At 41.5% G+C, this 20,969-nt stretch overlaps 2 protein-coding genes across 2 annotated transcripts; both read left to right on the plus strand.

Annotated features, from left to right (window-relative positions):
* The first annotated feature begins 10,854 nt into the window (after positions 1–10,854).
* Positions 10,855–11,892, plus strand: nkx2.9 (NK2 transcription factor related, locus 9 (Drosophila)). Its single transcript, XM_070843001.1, has 2 exons — positions 10,855–11,014; positions 11,324–11,892. Exons 1-2 carry the CDS (start codon positions 10,855–10,857, stop codon positions 11,890–11,892), a joined length of 729 nt encoding a protein of 242 aa, XP_070699102.1.
* Positions 11,893–18,979: 7,087 nt separating this feature from the next.
* Positions 18,980–20,713, plus strand: nkx2.1 (NK2 homeobox 1). Its single transcript, XM_070842800.1, has 2 exons — positions 18,980–19,346; positions 20,031–20,713. The coding sequence occupies exons 1-2, from the start codon at positions 18,980–18,982 to the stop codon at positions 20,711–20,713; spliced, it is 1,050 nt and encodes a 349-aa protein (XP_070698901.1).
* Positions 20,714–20,969: the final 256 nt, after the last annotated feature.

The raw sequence follows: 20,969 nt of genomic DNA on the forward strand, positions 1-20,969 counted from the left end.
AAACATACCTGTCCTGCTTTGTCAGAGAGTTTCACACCAAGGAGTAACAATTAAAACTGAGCTGCGGGTGGTTTCAGGATTTGGATCGAGTCTGATCTAAAGTCTGAAGATAAAATATTCCCTTTTCTCCTCAGCGGAAGTCAGTCTGATAAATGAATCAAATACATTTAAAAATGGGATAAAAACAATCTAAAATCAAACGTAAATCCATAGTTTGTATCTTTGTTTGTGTATTTGTGTATTTAACCTCATCAAAATAAATCTCAGGCAACCTGACAGTGAGACTGAGCTCATCAATAACTGGATTAATGCAAAGCTGCAACGAACTCAAAACGATTAAAAAAAAAAAAAAAAAAGACTCCTTGTGAGACAGAAAGAATAAAATCTTTAAACTGTTTGAACAGTTTAAAGTTTTTATGAACACTGTGTTGTAAAATGACAAATAAACGAACATTTTCGGATTTATTTGCGTTTATATCCGGCACCTGTCAAATGCATTTATTCTCTTTAAAGGAGAGAAACATGATGATGATGATGATGATGATGATGAGGCTTTCTCCATCAAACATTAACCGTCTTAATGTTTCACCAATTAATTAGAAGCAGGTCAGAAATATTATTCCTTTATTAGTAGTTTTTTAAGTCATCTGAGCTACAAACATCTCTTCAGTCAATCAGATTAAATCTTCATCTTCCAGAGCGGCAAGAAGTCTGAGACATACAGAAATAAATCACCTCATCACCAAATCCCAGTTTTAATTATAAAATCGCAATCAAAGTACATAAGGAGTCATAAATAATAAATAAATCTTTATTTCAGAAGTTATTTTTTTAGTATTTTAAAGGGATAAAAAGGCCTCAGTGGCTGTTCAGTTATGACTTTTGACTGAAATAATTTGATCCGCTGTAACTTCATGGTAAATAACATTTTCGATGCAGGGAAAAATTATAACACCTAAAATGAAAAAAAAAAAAAACTTTGTCATTTGAGCTGTTGAATATTATTAATCACCTGTTTTTTCTGACATGTTTATTATGTGTATTATCATAATCGATGCTACGCTCCATGCAGTGATTTGTTTCGTCCTAATCAGATCCATCCGCCTTAAATGCTCTGCAACCTGACATCATACATGACTTTGTGTCAGAGAGAAGTAACTGGAAATGGATCGAGACGCATTGACTGTGATCCGTCAACTGATTCTTCTTTGTGGTCCAAAAAAAAAAAAAAGGGATACAGACAGATTTTGTAATCTGCTGCAGAGCCGCTGTGCTGCTCAGATTCTCTGTGAGGGGGGAAAAAAGGCTTCCCAGTTTCCTGTTCCCAGTAAGATCCTGCGGGAAATCCAAGTCACCACTAATAAGTTATTATGAGGACGCGCAGAGAATTCCTGTTTCACTGAGGGGTTGGAGGTCTGTCATCTCATACTAACTGTCCCCACACTGTGTGTGTGTGTGTGTGCGTGTGTGTGTGTGTGTGTGTGTCGCTTTCCGGGTCATTAAGGCGCGAGAGGGAAATGGTGTCGCCTCCAGCTGTTTGATACAAATAAGATAAGACTATATGGAGCTCTAATGTGTTGGAGGCTGCTGCCTCTCAGGGAAATACCATCACTCGGGCGCCTTTAAAAATAACCCGCACTGATGACTCTAACCTTTGCGGCCCAAACGGCGGTGACACCATTAACAGTCTTTCTGCAGGTTAGCACTGAGTGGCCCGGCAACTTTAGTGCGGCCTTAATGAGGACGAACGCGGGTTAACGACGTATGTAGTCGTGTTTCAGAGGCCAAGCCCGGGTTTCAGCACAGAGGGACGAAAAGAAACAATATTTACGACACTTTTAAGCATACATCACTTTGACATCTGTTCGTCTGGCACCTGGCATCCATTAGTATTAAATATTTCATTCCGCCCTAATTTGGAGCGCTCATTGTCCCGAACCAAGGACACTGGGGTAAAAAATGGAGAGCTGCACCTTTAGTGCGCTTTTACGCGGCGTTTCTTTTGTGCAGAAAAGTGCAAATGGGGTGTTGATGCAGACCACACCGCCGAGGAATCGTTGAGTCATACCTGGATTGGATTTATATTAAATTTCCTCATCCATTAAGATCCCCACATAAGCGCAGAAACACTCCCGCAATTAGTTAGTTTTGGGCACAAGAGCGCCACATTGTTCCACAATGTTATTCGATTACTGAGTGTTCAATATCCTCATAGATACACAGACATACTGTCAGAACTGTGACAAAAGTCCTCTGGTAGTTTTCTTATGTAATCAACAAAACAAACCAATAAAAGTTAGGACTGATTGAAGTTAGAATAAATATTTCACCCTCTTCAGCTCAGTTGTTGGTGATGAAGAGAAACGGCTCACAGGATTAAAGCAGCATGCAGGCCTCCTAAATCCACTCCTAACATCCACGTAGCGTGACACTGAGGCGTTTCATTGCCAGATTTAATGACAAGGTGCGTGTTGGTGGAATCTGACGCTGCATGTTTTGGCTGAAGCATCGGGTGCACTGAGGTGAGCTGGTTTTACTGCAGGTAAAAATGTAACTGTTATTAACAAGGAGGAGGAACATTCAGTGTTTGCTGCGCAACAGATGCTGCTAAAATCAGATTTAAGATTTTTATTTTTTTTAAAAAGCGTGTCCAGCTGTTTCCGAGAAGCCACAAAGACAAACATGTTACAGTAACTTAATCTGATTTATTCTGTGACTCTCCTGTGTGTCCTTGTTGGTCCTCAGAGGGTCACTGATGCTGCCCAGTCTGACTGTGACCGGACAGCCTGTTTATTCCTAAATACAGTGGCGTCACCTAGTGGACGTTTAGAATCAAACTCCAGTCCTCCCTGGGAAATGATTGGTGTTTGTCTGGGATATTCAGTGGTGAATATAACTAAGTACATTCACTTAAACAAAAGTACAAGTACCTCAAACGTGCGAGTAACTGTTTCGTTATGTACTTTTTACTCCGCTACATTTGTCTGACAGCTGTAGCTACTTTTCAACTTACAATTTTCCATGCCCTTCCTCTCCAGTAAAAACAAAGTACCTCCAACTTTGGTGATTTTGAATTTGACTTCTCGAGTTATTATGATTATCTTTTTTATTATTGGTTTTGAAATAACTGCATTACAAATTCTACGGCTCGATCGTAAAGTCAGGCCTTTTTTAAGATGTGCAACAAATGATCCCCAGACCCCTTGAAACTTTTTCTCTGATGCACAGATTGAGTGATGATTTTTTTCAAATCGATGCCATTAAAAGTATGAAGGCAGTGTTCCTTTGTGGGTTGAGGAGACCCTCCTACTTCTTAACATAAATAAACTCTTTAAAACCCCTCTTGGATTAGACGGAGAACACATCATTGTCGCAAAGCTGAAAACAGGCTGTTCTTCTGAGCTCATGAAAAGTTGACTTTTTAGAGATACAATATTCTAATCTTATAAACCATGAAGCATTGCTGTAGATTAAACTACCCAACGGTGTATAAAGTAGGAAAAATAACACAACTTTAAACATCTACAGCAGTAAAAATGCAATTTACAGATTAATGCAGCAGTAATTTTAATCCAGGAACATTAGTCCTAATAGTAAAACACCGACAGGGAGCATTTTTCTGCAGAAGTTCTTTTCTGATACATTTTACTGGTAACACTTACATGGCTTTACTTAAGTAAGGATTTGAATGCAGGACTTTACTCATAATTGAGTATTTTCAGTGTGGTATTAGTATATTCACTTCAGTATATAATCTGAATACTTCACCACTGTCCCCTCTCTCAAAGTCTACAGTGGCCTTGAGTAAAAAGGAACCAGCACCCTGTTCCCTCCTGTCAGATCATGTTCACCCTCTGAGTTCACTGCTCCTCCCTGAGGCCGCACAACAAGGACACACAGGTAAAAACATCCTTCAATCAAATCAAACTACCAGACGGGTCCGAGGAACCTTCACATCTGTCTGTGTGGGTTTATTAGTGCTGCAGACACATTGCCTGTCAGGATTTGAATATGCTAAAATGAAGTGCGCTCCTCTCGCAGTTTGTGGTTGGTCCGGAAGTCTGCCAGTCAGTTTTAATTTGTGACCTGCAGAGGGCAACCAAGTATCACACATGTCCAACAAGATGTCAGATGTACCAGTGATGGCTCAGAGTCTTAAACTGTCTAGGTCTTAAACTCAAAAAGTTGGTGACAAATTTTTTTTTATTTCTTGTTTCAGAATAGTCTGATTTGTCCAGAGACTGACGGTGCCATGGTGACATCAGTGCATCCTCTCTCCTGTTCCACAGAGCATCTCAGCTTGCACTGAAACAGGTAGCGAAAGGACTTCATTTTGCATTGAAACTGTAAAGAACATGTTTTTATCTCCCAACAGCCTCATGTTATGAAGTCCTGATCCTGCAGTGTCTCAAACATCGTCATCAGATTTTCCTATTTGTTAAATGTTTGAGGATGGAAAAAAGATCATTATCGTCGTCCTCTGCTAACTCAAGAACTTTGCAAACATTACTGATTGATGACTAATGCTGCTCCTGTTGTAGAAGTTCAACACTGTTCATCATCTGAGCTTCAGGAGCTGCAGATCTTCTACAGAGCCGGTTTTGATTTAAGTGAAGTTACATTTCTGTAGTTCAAAACATCATGTTGACATTATAGACATTAGACACTGAATACAGCTTTAGGTGTGAAACTATAGCTGAAACTATAAGTACATTGTGCAGTGGTTTGATCCAGTCTTGGACTCTAATTTACAGAGTAATCAGATATTTTCAAGGTACATAATGTTTACTTGTATGTATGTTTTTAAATGTGTTTCCTCCAGCAAAATAATTCACAGAGAAATCGAGCACTAATCTGTAGCTTTGTTGCTTTGGTCATAGGTCTGTCTGACGTCATTAACTTACTGGGACTCATGTCACTGCTGATGGGCTGTGATGACGGCCAGCGTGGAAACGACTTCACTCAAAAGTAAGTGTTTCGTTAATGCGGTTTTACTTTTGCACTTACATTTTGTTTGTTTTAAGTGACTTAATACATTTACTCAAGTACTTTACTTCGGTATTTGCATTTTCTGCTAGTTTGTTTGTCTCATCTACATTCAAGAGGCAAAGCTTGCACTTTTCACTCACTCAGATTAAGATAGAAAAACGTTGTTGATTGACAAGCTACATAAAAGATTAAGTGTATTAAGTGATTAAAATTAGCTCCACCTGTACCAGCTTCAGAAAACTGTATTTAACTTTCACAGACACCACTCACAAACTTCTTCACAATCAAAAGACTAATAAATCAAATACAAATAAAAGAATCAAATACAATAAGAAAAGACACCAGATACATTAGAAGGGGAAACAGACACAAGACAAAAGTTAAAGCATAAAATACCACATGCTGCATCCAGTCGTGTCTGAACAGATGGATTTTTAGCTGCTTTTTAAAAGAGTCCACAGAGGCCAAAGGCCTCAAGCTTATTCCAAAGATTAGGGGCTGCTGACTGGAAAGTCGGAGTCTTAAAAACTGTCCAAGGTACACTTAGAAAGCCCTGAGTGGAGAGTTCGGCTCGTGGCGTCGGGGCACAAGATGTCCATGATATACTGTGCAGCCTGGATCTTTTGGCTCTGTTATGGAGCACAAAGATTTTAAAATGAATTCTAAAATCAAGTGGACGCATATGTGATAAGGAAGATTTACTAAGGCAGATAAAAAAAACTGAACTACATAAATCCACACATGATGAGATAAAAGCAGGTATTAGCATCACCATTTCTTTTTGTAACAGTCCCAAGTCTTTGTGCACATTAATGCATTAATAATTCTAATTGTATGATTCTGAAAAGGTCCATTCTGCATGAAGAGCAGTTTTACACTTTTTACACTAAAACATTTTAACTTCTACTTAACTAAAACATCCAAGTACTGCTTACGGCTCTGATTATTTAGTAATGGAAAATATTGATAATTCATCAAGTTGCATGCATTGTGGCTTTCAAGTCATTTTAGGTTTTGTGATTTTTCTCTAAAACATTTTAAAACTGGGATTTCTTCGTGTTAAACTGTTCTGAAATGATGTGAAAAACAAAATCAGAGTTTGATATGAAATCAAAGCATGACAGAGTTGGCAAATCAAGAACATGACTGAGCTTTTAGCTACACAAGTGGAGCAGTTCTCTCACAAAATCATGTTATTTTAACCTCAAAGTTGAAAAACTAGTGATAAAATCAGTGGTATTTACTGTCTATTCCCTGCATGTGACATGTTGCATATTGCTCAATTGCTTGATTTCTACTTCTAATCACACTTTATTTCTATAATGTCAGACTTTTCCTGTTGATCTCCCACTTTGCCCCTGTTTTGTAACTCCTTTCGTAAAAACCCGTCTGGTTTTGTCTCTTAAAGCATTGTATAAACAAACCTGACAGTTTTTGACTCACTTTCACTAAGCAGCACACACACAGCTGCTGCATGATCAAGCAGCCTCACAAGACCCCAGTTTACTGCAGAGAGAGTGATGTGGCTGCCAAGTAATTATCCCCCGTAGCCCCTCTTCAAAATGCTAATGGTATTTACAGGACTGGGAGAAGGGAGAGGACACCAGCGGCAGGTGCAGCCGCTGGAGCATCATGCTGCACCGAGGAGTAACAGAGGGGTCATTGTGGGTGTTTAAGTGATGGATAATCAGTCAATCTGAGATCAGATAAACATCCTGGGCTTTATCTTTGGTTGACTCATAAAGTGTAACCTCACAATTTGACCCCCATATAATGTGATAATCGGATTTAAGTGTGTGAATTATCAAAAGATTTATTTATATAGCTTTTTTTTTTTTTTAAACTTCAAGTTGAGTCAAGTGTTTCACAATCAAAACAATTAACAAAGGTAGAACGCAAGAATACACTTTTCACAGCCAGGCTGCTGTAATGTTTGTTTACCTCACCGATTTTCACACGTCAGAGTTTATTTACAGATCTTTGGATGTTCTACAACATGCATGAAAAATTATATAAAGCCTAAAGAGCAGTAAGAAAGCAGAAGACATTATAAGACAACTGAACGTAGCTTCCAGGTCTGAAAAGGGTGCCCTTTGTCCAAGTGCCTTAAAAGTGTATTCTTTCTACGGACCACAGAAAGTCCAGTTATATTCAAGTCTGTGAGAAAATGATGCTTCTTCTCACTCAATTTATTACTACAGTAAACATTTTCCCGATCAGTTTATGGTCTCAATTGTTATGTTCAAGTCTTATTCAATGCAGCATGATGTTGGTTTTATGAATTATGGTCCCATTTAGAGTAAAATAGAGAATAATGCAGGGTGTGCTTTAGGGCAAGGCCACCTTCTGACTAACCAATCAGCGGCAGGGAAAAAAAGAATCAGGCTTCACCTCTAGCTCCAAAAAAAACCTCAAATGGTGATGGCCACAATCCCAAAGTCAGTTCATGCTTTAAAATAGCAGTCTACAAACCAGTGGGTGGTGTCATGGTGCCTACGTCCACCTCTTATAGTCTGTGGTGAAATCTGATAAATTGCCTCCTGTGATGTCACTGGAGTCAGCGTTGGTTTTGGCTGCAGGCTACAAGTTTGAAAATAATGAAAATCTGTGGCTGTGAAGTTAGAAAGAAGTGAGTCCTTACTTCCCCAAAAAGCCTCTTCACTCTGCTGGGTTAGGCCTTTTAGCTGTTCCACACTCTTTGGAACTTTTAAATACTCACTTATAACACATTTATTTGTTCATATAATACAGTACTGCCCTGCCCTGCACTCCTGTTTATTGTTTTTCCGTCATTTTCTATGTAACCTCCTTTTGGTGCTCAACCTTTGTGGTTGTCTTTTATTTTTATTATTCTTTTATTTATTATTTATTTCATGACATCTTCCTGTATTTGAAAAAGTGTTGTGCTCTTTGCTTGGAAAGTGCAACAAAAATATATACATCTTATTTTTATAAAAGTGCGGTCTTGAGAAGTTTTTTTTTTAAAATATATATATACATGTGAATTCAATTGACTGTTCAAATAAGTTGCAGAAGTAAAGGCAGCAAATGCACAGTATCCCTTCATTTTCAGTGAGCAGACAACAGACACTGGTTGGCTGAGAACATTAAGTTATACGGACACAACAACTCAGAGAGATGTTCCCTCTTCAGCAGATCGATGTGAAAACAACCTTTTAGTGTCAAATTCAGCATCTTTCTGCATAGTGAAGGTCCAACATCCAAATAAAATAACAATGAACAAAACACATTTTGGGTGCAAGATGAACTTAAATAACTACCTTAAATTTTTTGTTGAATTTGAACTCTGAAGTAAAACCTTTAATGTGGTTCAGTGTTAAATTTCCAGACTTGTGGCTGATCATTCTCTATTGAGATCCAGTTGCTCAAGTCTGAAATGTTAACCCTGTCAGTTCAGCTGCTGAATCCAGAACCATGTGAGAAAAATCTCCTTTTGGCGGAGCTGAGGAAGGGATTGGGAATGGAGAGCTGAACAACAGAGTAAATATTTGGCAGTGGAGAGCTCTTGGGAGCTGCAGAGGACCCTCTCTGGCTGAAGCCTGTGGGTGTTAAATAGATTAAGTGGCTTCTGGGTCATTGTGGACAGAGAAATTCCCGCTCTTTGGACATGACTTCTCTTTGCCTTTGCGTGTTTTTGCTCTCCAATCGAGTGCTCTCTGTAAACTATCCACTCCAGCAAACCTGCAGTAGGCCTACTGTAATCCCCTGGTGTTTGTCAACCGCTGGGAGGCTCTTGTGTACACAGAAATGATGCCTGAGGAGGGAGTCCGTCGTCTCAGTTTTATGTGTAAGCAAATTTCATCTTAAAAGATGCTTAATAATGTTTGTTTTCCAAGGAAACGCGTGTGCGTAATGTGCGTAATGGCTAAAATTGGAAGAAAACGAGAGATTTCGCAGCATGTTGGGCTGATAACACAGGTCACCGACTTTGTTACACTCTGAAAATCTAAAGGCAGTTTAATACATCTTGAATCACAGATGTAATATTGCCTCGGACTATAGACTTGGCGGCAGTAGACGCAGAGCAGTAGATAGTGACCCAGATCCTATTCAGCTCCATTCAAAACCATGACAACACGGAACAAGCTCGGATTTATCCTGCAAAGTTAAAGGACATTGTGCCGGGGCGTCAATCAGGCATTATTGCGGGACTGAACAAATGCAAAATCTTGACTGGAACAAATGCTTCCAACGGGTCTCGGACGCGGGGCTACATTTTCCCCTTTTGTTCCCCTCCTCTGGTTGGCATGTATTTGTGTTCCCTCTCGTCCGACCACCCAGGACGACTGGGGAGGCATGTCCACCACCAGCACCACTCTCCTCCCCGGCCTCATGCACCTCGCTGAAGTGGATGAGGGCCGATATCAATATCAAATACGAGGGGGAAGAAAAAAAAGCCCCCGACATAAGGCTGGATTCATGCTTTGCATTTAATGCGTTTTACGTACGGAGAGAAAAACGAGCCAAGATATCAGCCCTGAGGCGTCAGCTGGGACAGAAACGGATCGCACCACTTTCCCATAAAGATATCAAACATACTAATATTAAATTAAAGAGAGAATCAAACAAGAAAAACTAACAGCAGTGTATTCCCCAGGTTCTCTGCATGAAGCATGATGAATGATCAATAATTTATCTTAACTACCAATCAATAAAAAAGTCTGTCAGAAGCTGAATAAGGCAGGTTTACAGGTTTAAGTTGAGGCTTAAAAAGTCTTTACTGTACAATAAATTTCCCTTTGCAATACTATAATTATTGTTTTGTAACTTTTAACCTCTTATTTAACATTTGTAACGTTTATAACGCAGATCTATCTATCTATCTATCTATCTATCTATCTATCTATCTATCTATCTATCTATCTCTCTATCTCTCTATCTATCTATCTATCTATCTATCTATCTATCTATCTATCTATCTATCTATCTATCTATCTATCTATCTATCTATCTATCTATCTATCTATCTATCTATCTATCTATCTATCTAGTACTGCAGCACCCACTTCTGGACGGTGTTATAGTTGTTGACAAATACATGATTAAACACTGACATCTGCTTATAATAACATCATAATGTTGTACCAACCATTTATTAAATGATTAAGTCAAGTTTTTATCTTTGCCATGTCTTAAAAGATCATCATCAAGAAATATTTTTCTTGCTGAGGATTTCTTAAATATGTCACAGGAAGTTTCTGGGGGGGAGAAATGAATGTCTGAGAGTCCTCCGCCATCCATTAACGTCAAACCTTCTCACGCCCGCAATTAATGCGCCTCTAATGGACGTATTAGTTAAACCAACTTGCAGGCATCACGCTAATTGCTCACTTTGTATGCAAATATTGGACACGTTGTTTGGGCGAGAACAGGGGGTGAGGAGGGTGAGGATGGGGGGGGTTGATGATGGGACGGGCTCTGTTGTCAGTTGCCACCCAAGACGTGATTCAGCTCCAACAATTACCATTATCTGTTTCCCAGTTTGACGATACGGGGCGAATCTGTAATGATGACGAGTGTTTCCTTCGCTCATTGTTGAAGCTCTGAGGGCTTTTTTTTCTCATCCCGCACCTACCATCATTGGGTGACAGCACTCCAGCCATTCAGGTACTCAGCGGGGGGAGGAGGCTTTATAAGCGGAGCAGCCGTGTGTTTGCAGCTTATGGAGTACTGTTTGTGTAAACACTGAGCACCAGCGCACACACACCGGTTTCCGAGTTGGTATTTGGACAGCGCGCGAAGTGGAGAGAGGATCCGCTGCGTTTCTCTCCTCCTGGGATAAACCCGCGTTGAGGACTTGCTTGTTTTTATTTGCCAAACCCGGATTGCACACGCACGGACGCGATGGCCGCCCCGACCAAGTTCAGCTTCTCCGTCCGGAGCATCCTGGATTTGCCTGAGCAGGATGCGGACGCAGCGCCGCGCTCCTCCCCGGTTTACTCCACCTGCTCCTCCAGCTCGCCTTACACCTCCTGGATGGACTGCGACCGGAGCCCTTGCATCTGTAAGTGCATGTTGATGATGCTGAATTTCGCTTGAAATATCACTGTTCCATCCGCCCTACCCTACAAATATTAATATTTATTCTAACAGCTATTATTATTTAGAAATTATAGGAAAGTTTAGTCTAGATAGATAATGTGGATGTTAGAAAATGACGCGCCTTTCTCAGCTTTATTTTAAAGCTTTATTTTGAGATTATTAGAGATGGACAGACCACCTAGAGGATAAGAGGAATCTTGAGGGGGAAAATGCGTAAAATTACTTTATTTCTGTATGAATTTGGACTGACCTGCTTTATTTATTTGAACAGCTTCCGATGAAGGCAGTCTCGAGGCCTCCCCCGACTCGACCAAGCCGGACGACTCGTCCCTGGACTCGGAGCCCGAAAAGAGCAAGAAGAGCAAGAAGCGCCGGGTCCTGTTCTCCAAGGCCCAGACCCTGGAGCTGGAGAGGCGCTTCCGTCAGCAGCGCTACCTGTCCGGCCCGGAGAGGGAGCAGCTGGCCCGGCTCCTCAGCCTGACCCCGACCCAGGTGAAGATCTGGTTTCAGAACCACCGCTACAAGATGAAGAGAGGCCGGGCGGAGGGGGGGCTGCAGGACTTGGAGATACCGCAGCCTCCGGTGCTGCGCAGGGTCGTTGTTCCGATCCTGGTGCGGGATGGGAAACCTTTCCACACCTGCCTGCTTGACACGGAGAAATCTGGCTGTTTACCTCCGTCTCCAGCGGTGCCCTTCCCCTTACCCTACGCGTCTCTTCAGCATCCGTCCCCCGTCGCTCTTCCTCCCAGGTACCAGCAGCACTTTCCCACCGCGGCAGCCTCCAGATTCGCCTGGAGAGACTTTTGGAGCGACTCGGTCCACTTTAATCCTTTCAAGTGAAAAGGCCTCATTTTAACGCACAAACTCGTTTAGCATTCATTTTAGAATTGCATCAAATGTTTTCTGAATGTTTTGCAAATTTTCGAGCAACTTAAACATTTAGATTTTCACTATAGAGCGAAGGATATTTTGCACATTTTATTTTGATATTTGTGTCTGTGACTATTTTTGAAATGCTGATAATATTTTCTCATACATCTGATGGGCTTATATTTGTGGCCTGTAGATTCTTAATTATCCAGTGAGATAATGTATTTGTATTTGTATGTGAGGCTGTTTGAACATAATATTCGTATAAATAACTTTTGCCACTATTAGCCTGCATGTTTGGAGAAAAAATAATGATATTTTTTGTCTTTAAGGAGACTTTCTTTAAAAGTTTAAACTGTTTAAACTGTTTCTTTTTGTGAACAAATTATTAATAAAAACGTTTCTCATATTTTGTATGATAAATATTACTGTGTTATGTGCTTTCTCTTTTAAATGTAGCCCCACAAAGGTATACAGTCTGCATCCATTTCTTAAAACAAAAGACAAGTGTCTTTGGAATGATGTTTCTAACTTCTTCCAAATGCATTAAATTTAGGCTCTAAGTGTGACCAGTGGGTTTAAAATCATAATGTCCTTTAGAATATATCTAATTTGTAAAATCAAAAATATGTAGCAGGTCGTGACAGAAGCTCGGAGGCTTTTATAATGTTAAAAAACTAATTATGCACCCAAAAGCTGAGCAAACATCACTTCTGAAAGGCCTGGATTTGGTTAAGCATAAGAATACCCAGTAAACATTACAGCCTCTCTCACTATAGCACCCTGGTGTCGTCTGGGCCCATGGGCTGCTTTTCACTTTTATACAATTAACCTTTGTTATTCTGAGGCAAGTGGGATAAATACGGCTATTAGACTCAGGCTTTATGTGGAAAACTTGGTTTGCGTATTGTCGGTTTGGAGAGGATATGATTTTTGAGTCTTTAATTCAACCGGCTGAATTAAAGGTGGATGATCGAATTTCCTCAAGCTGTGATCCTATAGATTTTACTAGATAACGGAACAGGTGCAGGTGAGGAGCAAGATGATTTTTATGGCCAGAAATATGCAAGATAAAGAAGAGTTTTTAACTCTTTTTTTTGCTTGTTTACTAGAAAACACAACAGATTTTATAGTGCTATTTAGTGTTATTTGTGCACTCAGGCAGTTGTTTAACTATCCTCACCAGTAAAATTACTTCCAGTAAGCCTGGTTTTAATTAAAAGCTGTCTTGTGTAAAGTATCATGTCCTCAAAAGTTAAAAATGCTTAGAAATAGTCCTCATTTCCTCTCTCATTTAAATATCGTGAAAAATATGCCTCAGTGTTTAAAATCATGTCAGTATTTCATCAGTGTGGAGGGGGGTCTTCTGCTTTCACGCCCCCTATAATGTTGTTTGCTCGTCCTGTGACCCTGCAGCCCATCGTCCCTGTCACCTGGTCCTTTGTCCCCCTCGCTGGGGCCACCTTGTATCACATATGGAGGGGACTGGCCGAACCCCTCAGCTCGCTGCATCTCCCCTTAAACACTCTTTTTGTCTGCATGTCTCCCTGTGAATGGACCATTGTCCCTTGTCCAAAAGGGACCAAGACAAAATCTTTAGTGTTTCAATTCCCGTGATGTTTAATCAGTCCCTGCGACAAATTTATGAGGTTTAACTGCACAATGGTGTTTTAGAGCATCTTGGGGTTTAACGGTGACAAAGACAGGCTTTTAGGGGTTGCCATTGGTTTTTTAAGTTGGTCAGAGGAATTGTCTGAAAAGGATGGGCTTGTATTAGCCTGCCCATCCTATAGTTTTACTCACTGGTCTGGTCTGCCCCCTCCCCGGCCCCTTTCAGGAAAGTTATAAGGTCCACATAAACGAGGCCACAGGAGGAGTTCTGTTAAGATTTTGTAATTAACATTTAATACGTAATAGGTTTTAATGGCCCTCAGAGTGAGAGACTGATTCTGTTTATCAAATATTAGCACTTATTAGCTTCTTGCTGTTAGATATATGCTTTTCAAACGCTAAAGATTTCCCCTCAAAAACTCTGTTTGTCATCATTTAGTCCTGGTGGTGTTCTTCTGCATCACTCCCTCTCCTAAAGGACTAAGACATGATTTCTTTTAATGTACTTAGCCTACAATCATTTAGTACTTGAAGAACTTTGAAGAAGTTGGTTATTTATGATTTACAGCACCAACAACTAAACTAGCATTTTATTACCTTGTTTAGGTGTGTGTGAGTGAGCGCTGCACTATTTTGGCACGAGTCTTTTGTTTGATTTGGAAAAAAAGCAGGAAGAGAGAACATGTTTGACTGTATGGACCCAGGAAACAACAGTATTGGTGAAAGATTTGAAGGTTTTGATGACAGCTGCACCTTAGTGAAGCTAAGTTTAATGTAAATTATATATGTGATGTCCGGGGCATTGAAAAAAGAAACCCATTAACAAGTGGATGTACTCATACAGTGAGCCATTTCCCAAACGTTTGGATTTTGACAACAAATATTTCCCCCCTGCACCCCATCGTCACATTCTGCATATATTTGTTCAACCAAACAGTCTGTCTTTTTCTTCTTTTAGCTTCACTGAAAGTTTCTGGTGTCTCACAAGAGACAAGAATCAGAAAATATCTGCATAATTTTCAACAGCAAAAGAAAAATACTTGGATTTTACCGACTCTTTCATTTATCTCATGACCCCTCGGCTCCCTCAAGCTCCCAGGTTGGGAACCACTGCAGATCATATTAGACGATTAGTGCTTCACACACTGCTTACAGTAGCGATTTCCAATGCTAAACATTTGCCGTTCCTAACCACAGTAAGCAATGGAATAATTTGCATGCGTTGCATTTTTTCTGATTTAACAAAAGTTGTGTTTAGCTTCAGCTTTGCACAGTCAACACCTGTGCAGGACAGATTGTAACACATTTGAAAACACTCTACTTTGAATGATAATTTGCACCATAGTCCCCTTTTTCCATTTATAAGTTCAACCACCTCATGAAAATTTCTTAAAAACACATCTACTTCTTTTGCCTCATTGAAACCTCCAGTGTATGAATATGCTATCAGCTATCTACAGCAGCAGCGGCCTAACTGGGCACCATTTAATAACAGCGATCTGGAAAACACACCTTTGTGCCCAGAAGTTAAATTCTATTCAACAATCAAGTTATAAGTGTTGTCTTACTGTTGACTTTGGCTCTTTAATGTAACGGGAAACATATTTTTGAGCATACCAAACTGAAGCTAATAAGTGAAGATGGCCTCTGCTCTGACATATTTTGAAACGTTACAAAGTTTTGTGTTTGGCTTTAAAGGTCAAAGGTCAGAACAGAGATCTACACTAGTTAATGCAGAGTTTGAATTAAAAAAAAAACATGTCTGGCTCTAATGGCACTAAAACGCATTGTTTTTCATTTGTATAGTTGGTACTCCTCCTTTGGCCTATAACTTTCAGAAATGAGCTGCTGTGATTTGCACTTCCTGAGACCTTTTCGTGTTCCTTCAGGTCTTTGGTGTTTGTGGTCCAGCTCTCCAGAAGATGGCGCCCTAACACACACTATCATTTCTAACTTGTTGCAGCAAAAGTGACCAAACGGTGGGTTTGACGCAGACAGCCGTTTGATCCACTAGGGGTCGTGCTTCACTGGGGAAAAAAGAAACACGTTACGCTCCTCTCTCTGCATCCCCAACACTATGTCGCCCTGCAGCTGCTGATTGGGTACGCAAACACGGTCGCCCGTAATGACGTAGGGCTGCTCGGTGTGACGCCATGCGTCCGCGTTTGCCCAAGGGTTGTGTTGCAAAGTCACCTGTCCTGTAATGAGTCCTGTTCCTCGGCTCTGGTGGAGCAGCACATGTGTTTCCACTTCACTGAGTGAGGTGTGCGGATTGTGAGGTGTCAGCTCCGTAAATCTGCATGTTCACGGATGGATAAACGCTGGTTTGTCACTGATCATCAGTCTGACTCTGTGGTCCACACTGCAAAGAAAGAAAGACTGAAATGGGGTCATCATCAGCTCGAGTCTCCCGTGTGTCCAATTTTCTCACCTCCTTCTCAGTTTCTCTGCAGCTCATTTCCTCGTAGGACAAGAAGCTGTGAGAGTTGGAGCAAACAGGAAAAAGTCGGAGAAAGTTTTGGAGGAGAAAAAGGGCCAATCCGGTCAGAGTTAAAAATAGATTTAATAGGGTCTGTTTCCGGCTGTAGACATGCAGGGGACCACGCAGGCTTGGCATTATTGATAATATCTACTAAAGCTTTTTATATTACAGCGAACCTCAGATATAATGGGTTTTTTGGATGCAAAATTGCCCAAATGTAACATCATCATATCTACAGTTTCTTATCTTTTCATATATTCTTGGAGATATGTTCAGTGGAGTTAAGTAGGCGGATGTTTTGATCTTTTTTCATATGGCCTCTCCCTTGGAGATCAATTTGTGGATATTTGTTTAAATATTCATTCCTTTCGAGGTGCATTTAATGATTTTTCGTCCCTATCTCTCTATTAGGAGTGCCCTACAAGCTTTCTCCATTTTAGTTTTCATGCCAGGCACTTTTCTTTCCCGTCTGAAGTTGTCCTCTGGATCATATCATGCACCAATCAGTTCGTAAACAACAACCTGAAGCCTCGACAACAATGGCTCGGTAGCCTCATACCCGCCACTTCAAAGTGTCCTCATTATTCTGAGGAATTAGTGGGAACATTTGGACTAATCACCGCTAATTGGCCATAATAGCCGTGTGCCAGAATAGTAAAAAGGTACTGATTTAGATGATTAAGAATGTCTTGCGAAATTCCGTATAATTAAAGAAGCCATGAGCAAGATTTACCTTAGATGTAGAAACATGCTCTGATTTTAATTACCCCAGATTAGATGGTCTGTGAATTATGCTCCTCTGCCATCATCTAAACAATTAGTTTTCTCTGTAATATTTAGGTTTGGACTATATGATAGCGTTGCTTCATTTAAGATAACTGTACAGCAGAAGGTGGATACAGATTGTTGTGATGTGTTTTACGCATGTGCGCATGGCTCTTTAAATTGGACCAGTGAGTCTCCATGCGGCTCTGCAAACAGTGCTCTGATTATCCTGCAGGCAGCCGTGAAATATGGAGCCAGAAGCCTGTAAAATACAGAACTGTGTCTGCTGATCCCCATGACAAAGTGTCAGTGATCTGCATGTCAGTGCTGTAATGGGACTTTGCTCCACACCCTCACACTGCTGCTGATTCTGGCTTCTGTGTGTCAGCTTGTTGCTGACGGTGCATCGTCATTCACTTGAGTGAAACAAACAATAGAAGTAGTTTAGATTTTAGTTTTATGTTACAAATGAAACGAGGAACGCATGTGTAGAGTAGCGGTGGAATAAAACTGATCACAATATCACAAATGATTGTGTCTGCCACCAGAAGACGCTGTGTTTCTTTAATTCCTGCAGAAGGAAATATCGGCTCAACCTGCTGGCACACACACTTCCTCTGTTAGGAGCTGGTGGCATCTGCTGCTGTTGACTGGCGTTAGACCTGCGACCAGACCTTTAAAAACTGAAATGCATTTTTAAAAAGTGTTTTATTCCTCTGACAGTAGCCGTTAGCTGAGCACCGGTATGATCCTGACTTCCACAGATTGTGTAAGTTAGAAGTTATTGTGTCAATTTTAATTAGTCACTGCTTATTTTCTAATATCGTTTGTCAATAATTTGGTGCCTAAAAGCAGGAGAGAGATTAGATTAGTAACGTGTAACTTAATATGCTGTAACTGTTCATTAAAATTACCGTACGCACATTTTTTAAAAGTGGCAACATCTTTTATCATTCCATATAATAATAATAATAATAATAATAATAACAATTATATCAATAACAATAATAATAATAGACAAATATGACATTGTTGGAGAAATTTACAAATGTGAATTCCTATTTTTGTTGTGAAAAGTGCAGAAAAGGCTGTGCGTAAAAGTGGACTTTTACGCACAGAATACAGTTCCTTGACTTCAAAATTGGATGCATGAAGCCAAAATCTTTTCTTTCTGCTCCGGTGTAAAATAATTTGGAAACGAGATATGACTGAGTTAAACTGTAATGGCTCCTTGAGCATTAAGACGAGATGCTACTGAGGGCTACCTGGCGTTGTGCTGCAGGAGAGTACTTGAACGCCGTTAACTTCACATGAGAGCCCTTCCTCCTCCAGACTCTATTTTGTTTTGTTTTTTGTTTATTTGTTTTCTTTTTTTTCCACCGGGTCTCTCAGACGAGTGTGTGTATCTGAATTTAGGTAACACGCTGCTTGAGTCCAATGGTTTCAAAAGAAAAAAAACGAGGGGGGGTTAATCATTTACGCAGCCACTTAACACGCGGATGTGTATTTATTTACTTATCAGTATCAGTCAATTTCCCTCCCCGCAAGAGCACTTTTGCATGTCTGAGTACGATAAGGCATAACACAAACAATCCTGCAATCACTGGAGGCCTCTTATGGCCATTAAAAGTCAGTAGTTCAACTGAGGAGTGGTTCTCCAACTCTCAAGTCCATATAGGCCTCCTTTCATCAAGAGGCCCTCGTAAACATCACTACAGTTAATAAAGTGTATTGTGGTCAGTGCAGTCCCAAGGTGCAGCCGTGTGTTTATCAGCGACAGCAACAAGTCACAAACTCCAAATGCTGCAGCTGCAGCAAGTCCGGACACCTCCTGCAGCCGCCGGGACGAGCATTTATGATCATGTACAGCGCTTATGTTATTGTTAGTGGGAGGGGAGCACATGTCTTGTAAGTGAAATTACGCTCGAGGAAAGGAGGCTCGAGCTGTTTTGTATTGTTGCCGATGCCCCGCCTCTGATGGTAGCCTTAAACCTGGCACCCAGCTAAAACAAACCAAAGCCAGCACCGAGCTCCCACTCAATCCAATTAAGGCGGACTTGAGGCGCTCTCCTACGTGTTCATCTACCAGGATCGACGTTGAGACAACAGGAACCAGAGGGGCTTTGGCCAAAAAAAAAAAAAAAAGAGAGAGGAGAGATTGCCTTGCCTTCTAATTTCTCCCTCTCCAGCCTCAGAACAATGTCGATGAGCCCTAAGCATACGACTCCTTTTTCTGTTTCCGATATCTTGAGTCCCCTTGAGGAGAGCTATAAGAAAGTAAGTATGGAGAATAACAACTTGGGGGCACCTCTCACTTCTTACCGGCAGCCGCAGGTCTCTCAGGCGGCGATGCAGCAGCACCACATGGGCCATAATGGGACTGTGTCTGCGGCTTACCACATGACTGCGGCAGGTGTTTCTCAGCTGTCACACACGGCCATGGGGGGCTACTGTAACGGCAACCTAGGCAACATGGGCGACCTGCCGTCCTACCAGGACGGCATGAGGGGCAGCACCACGGCCACGGGCTGGTACGGAGCCAACCCGGACCCGCGCTTCTCCACCAGTGAGTACCCTGCACATGCACTGTGCATGCATCGCGTTTAAGCTGCATTTCAGTGCTTCCTGTGTTGTTTCTGTCACCTGTGCGCCAAGTTGTGCGCCCTCCAAACCTCCCCAGTCTGGTTTCGTTGTATCTATTAGTTTTTATAATGTTATTATTATGAAGGGAAAATGTACAGTAAAACCCTGCGCTTCATCCACGGTGTGCAACATGGGGGGGAAAAGTCCCACCATGAGAAAATTCCATCCAAGCTTTGCGCTTGTGTTTAGGATAATTTAATGATGAATACTTTATCACATTAATCCAAAAATAATATGCTGTCAATCACGAGCTATTGCTGCCATTTGTGCTCACACATTTCGTTGATACAATTTGATAATAGGCCTTTGTGAATATGGACTTTGACACGCATTAGTTTGTTTTTATTGATAAGAGCAGCTGGCTCTCTGGGAAGCATTTTAAAATCCACCTTTCGGGCCAAAATGCAGTGTTGAGCGGTACTTTTTTTGAAAGCCATGAAAATAATTATCTGGGTTGAAATTATAGCTGTGCCAATCTTAACTGCATTATAAGTCTTCAGACTTTATATTTCGCATAAAGACAGAATTATTTTGGCTTTGTGGAACATTTTTGCAAGTGAAATCAAACGTTTCAGCGTATTAATTTGATCCTTTTTTCTCTTCCCAGTTTCTCGCTTCATGGGCTCGTCGTCGGGCATGAACATGGGCAGCATGGGCAGCCTCAGCTCCCTGGCAGACGTGGGTAAAGGTATGGGCTCCTTGTCCAGCACCCCGAGGAGAAAGAGGCGAGTGTTGTTCTCCCAGGCGCAGGTCTACGAGCTGGAGCGACGCTTCAAGCAGCAGAAATACCTGTCTGCGCCGGAGAGGGAGCACCTGGCAAGTATGATCCACCTCACCCCGACCCAGGTGAAAATCTGGTTTCAGAATCACCGGTACAAGATGAAGAGGCAGGCGAAAGACAAAGTGTCCCAGCAGCAGATGCAGCAGGACAGCGGCTCCTGCCAGCAGCAGCAGCAGCAGCAGCAGTCCCCGCGGAGGGTGGCCGTGCCGGTGCTGGTGAAGGACGGCAAGCCGTGCCAAGGCAGCGGCCACACGCCCACCTCCTCCGCACAGACCCACCACCAGCAAGGAGGCAATGTCATGATCATGTCCAACAACACGTCCGGCCTCGGACAGCACCAGAGCCAGCAGGTGGGAAGCACAGGTCACTCTCCAGATTTGGCGCCGCACTCCTCCAGTCCGCCGTCACTGCAGAGCCAAGTGGCCGGCCTCTCCCACCTCAACTCCCCCGGCGCAGAGTACGGCTCGGCTCTGCAGTGCTCAGCCCTGTTATACGGCAGGACGTGGTGACAAGAAGCGCCGACTATGATTTAAACCAATTCTTCTTTTTAAAGAAAAAATACATTTTTTTCCCCCCTTTCAAGACAAGTTTCACTGTAAATGTGCACATTTGAACAAGAACCGAGTGAAATCGGCACAGCTCTTCTTGAATTTTCACCTTTTGAAAGGAAGAGGAGGAAGAAAAAAAAAAAACTAACACTTTTGACCAGAAACTGCGGACGTGAAAGTCTTGGGATTTATTTATGTAAATTATATTGACACAAAA

The sequence above is a fragment of the Pempheris klunzingeri genome, chromosome 13 (assembly GCF_042242105.1).
Source record: "Pempheris klunzingeri isolate RE-2024b chromosome 13, fPemKlu1.hap1, whole genome shotgun sequence".
Taxonomy (NCBI): domain Eukaryota; kingdom Metazoa; phylum Chordata; class Actinopteri; order Acropomatiformes; family Pempheridae; genus Pempheris; species Pempheris klunzingeri.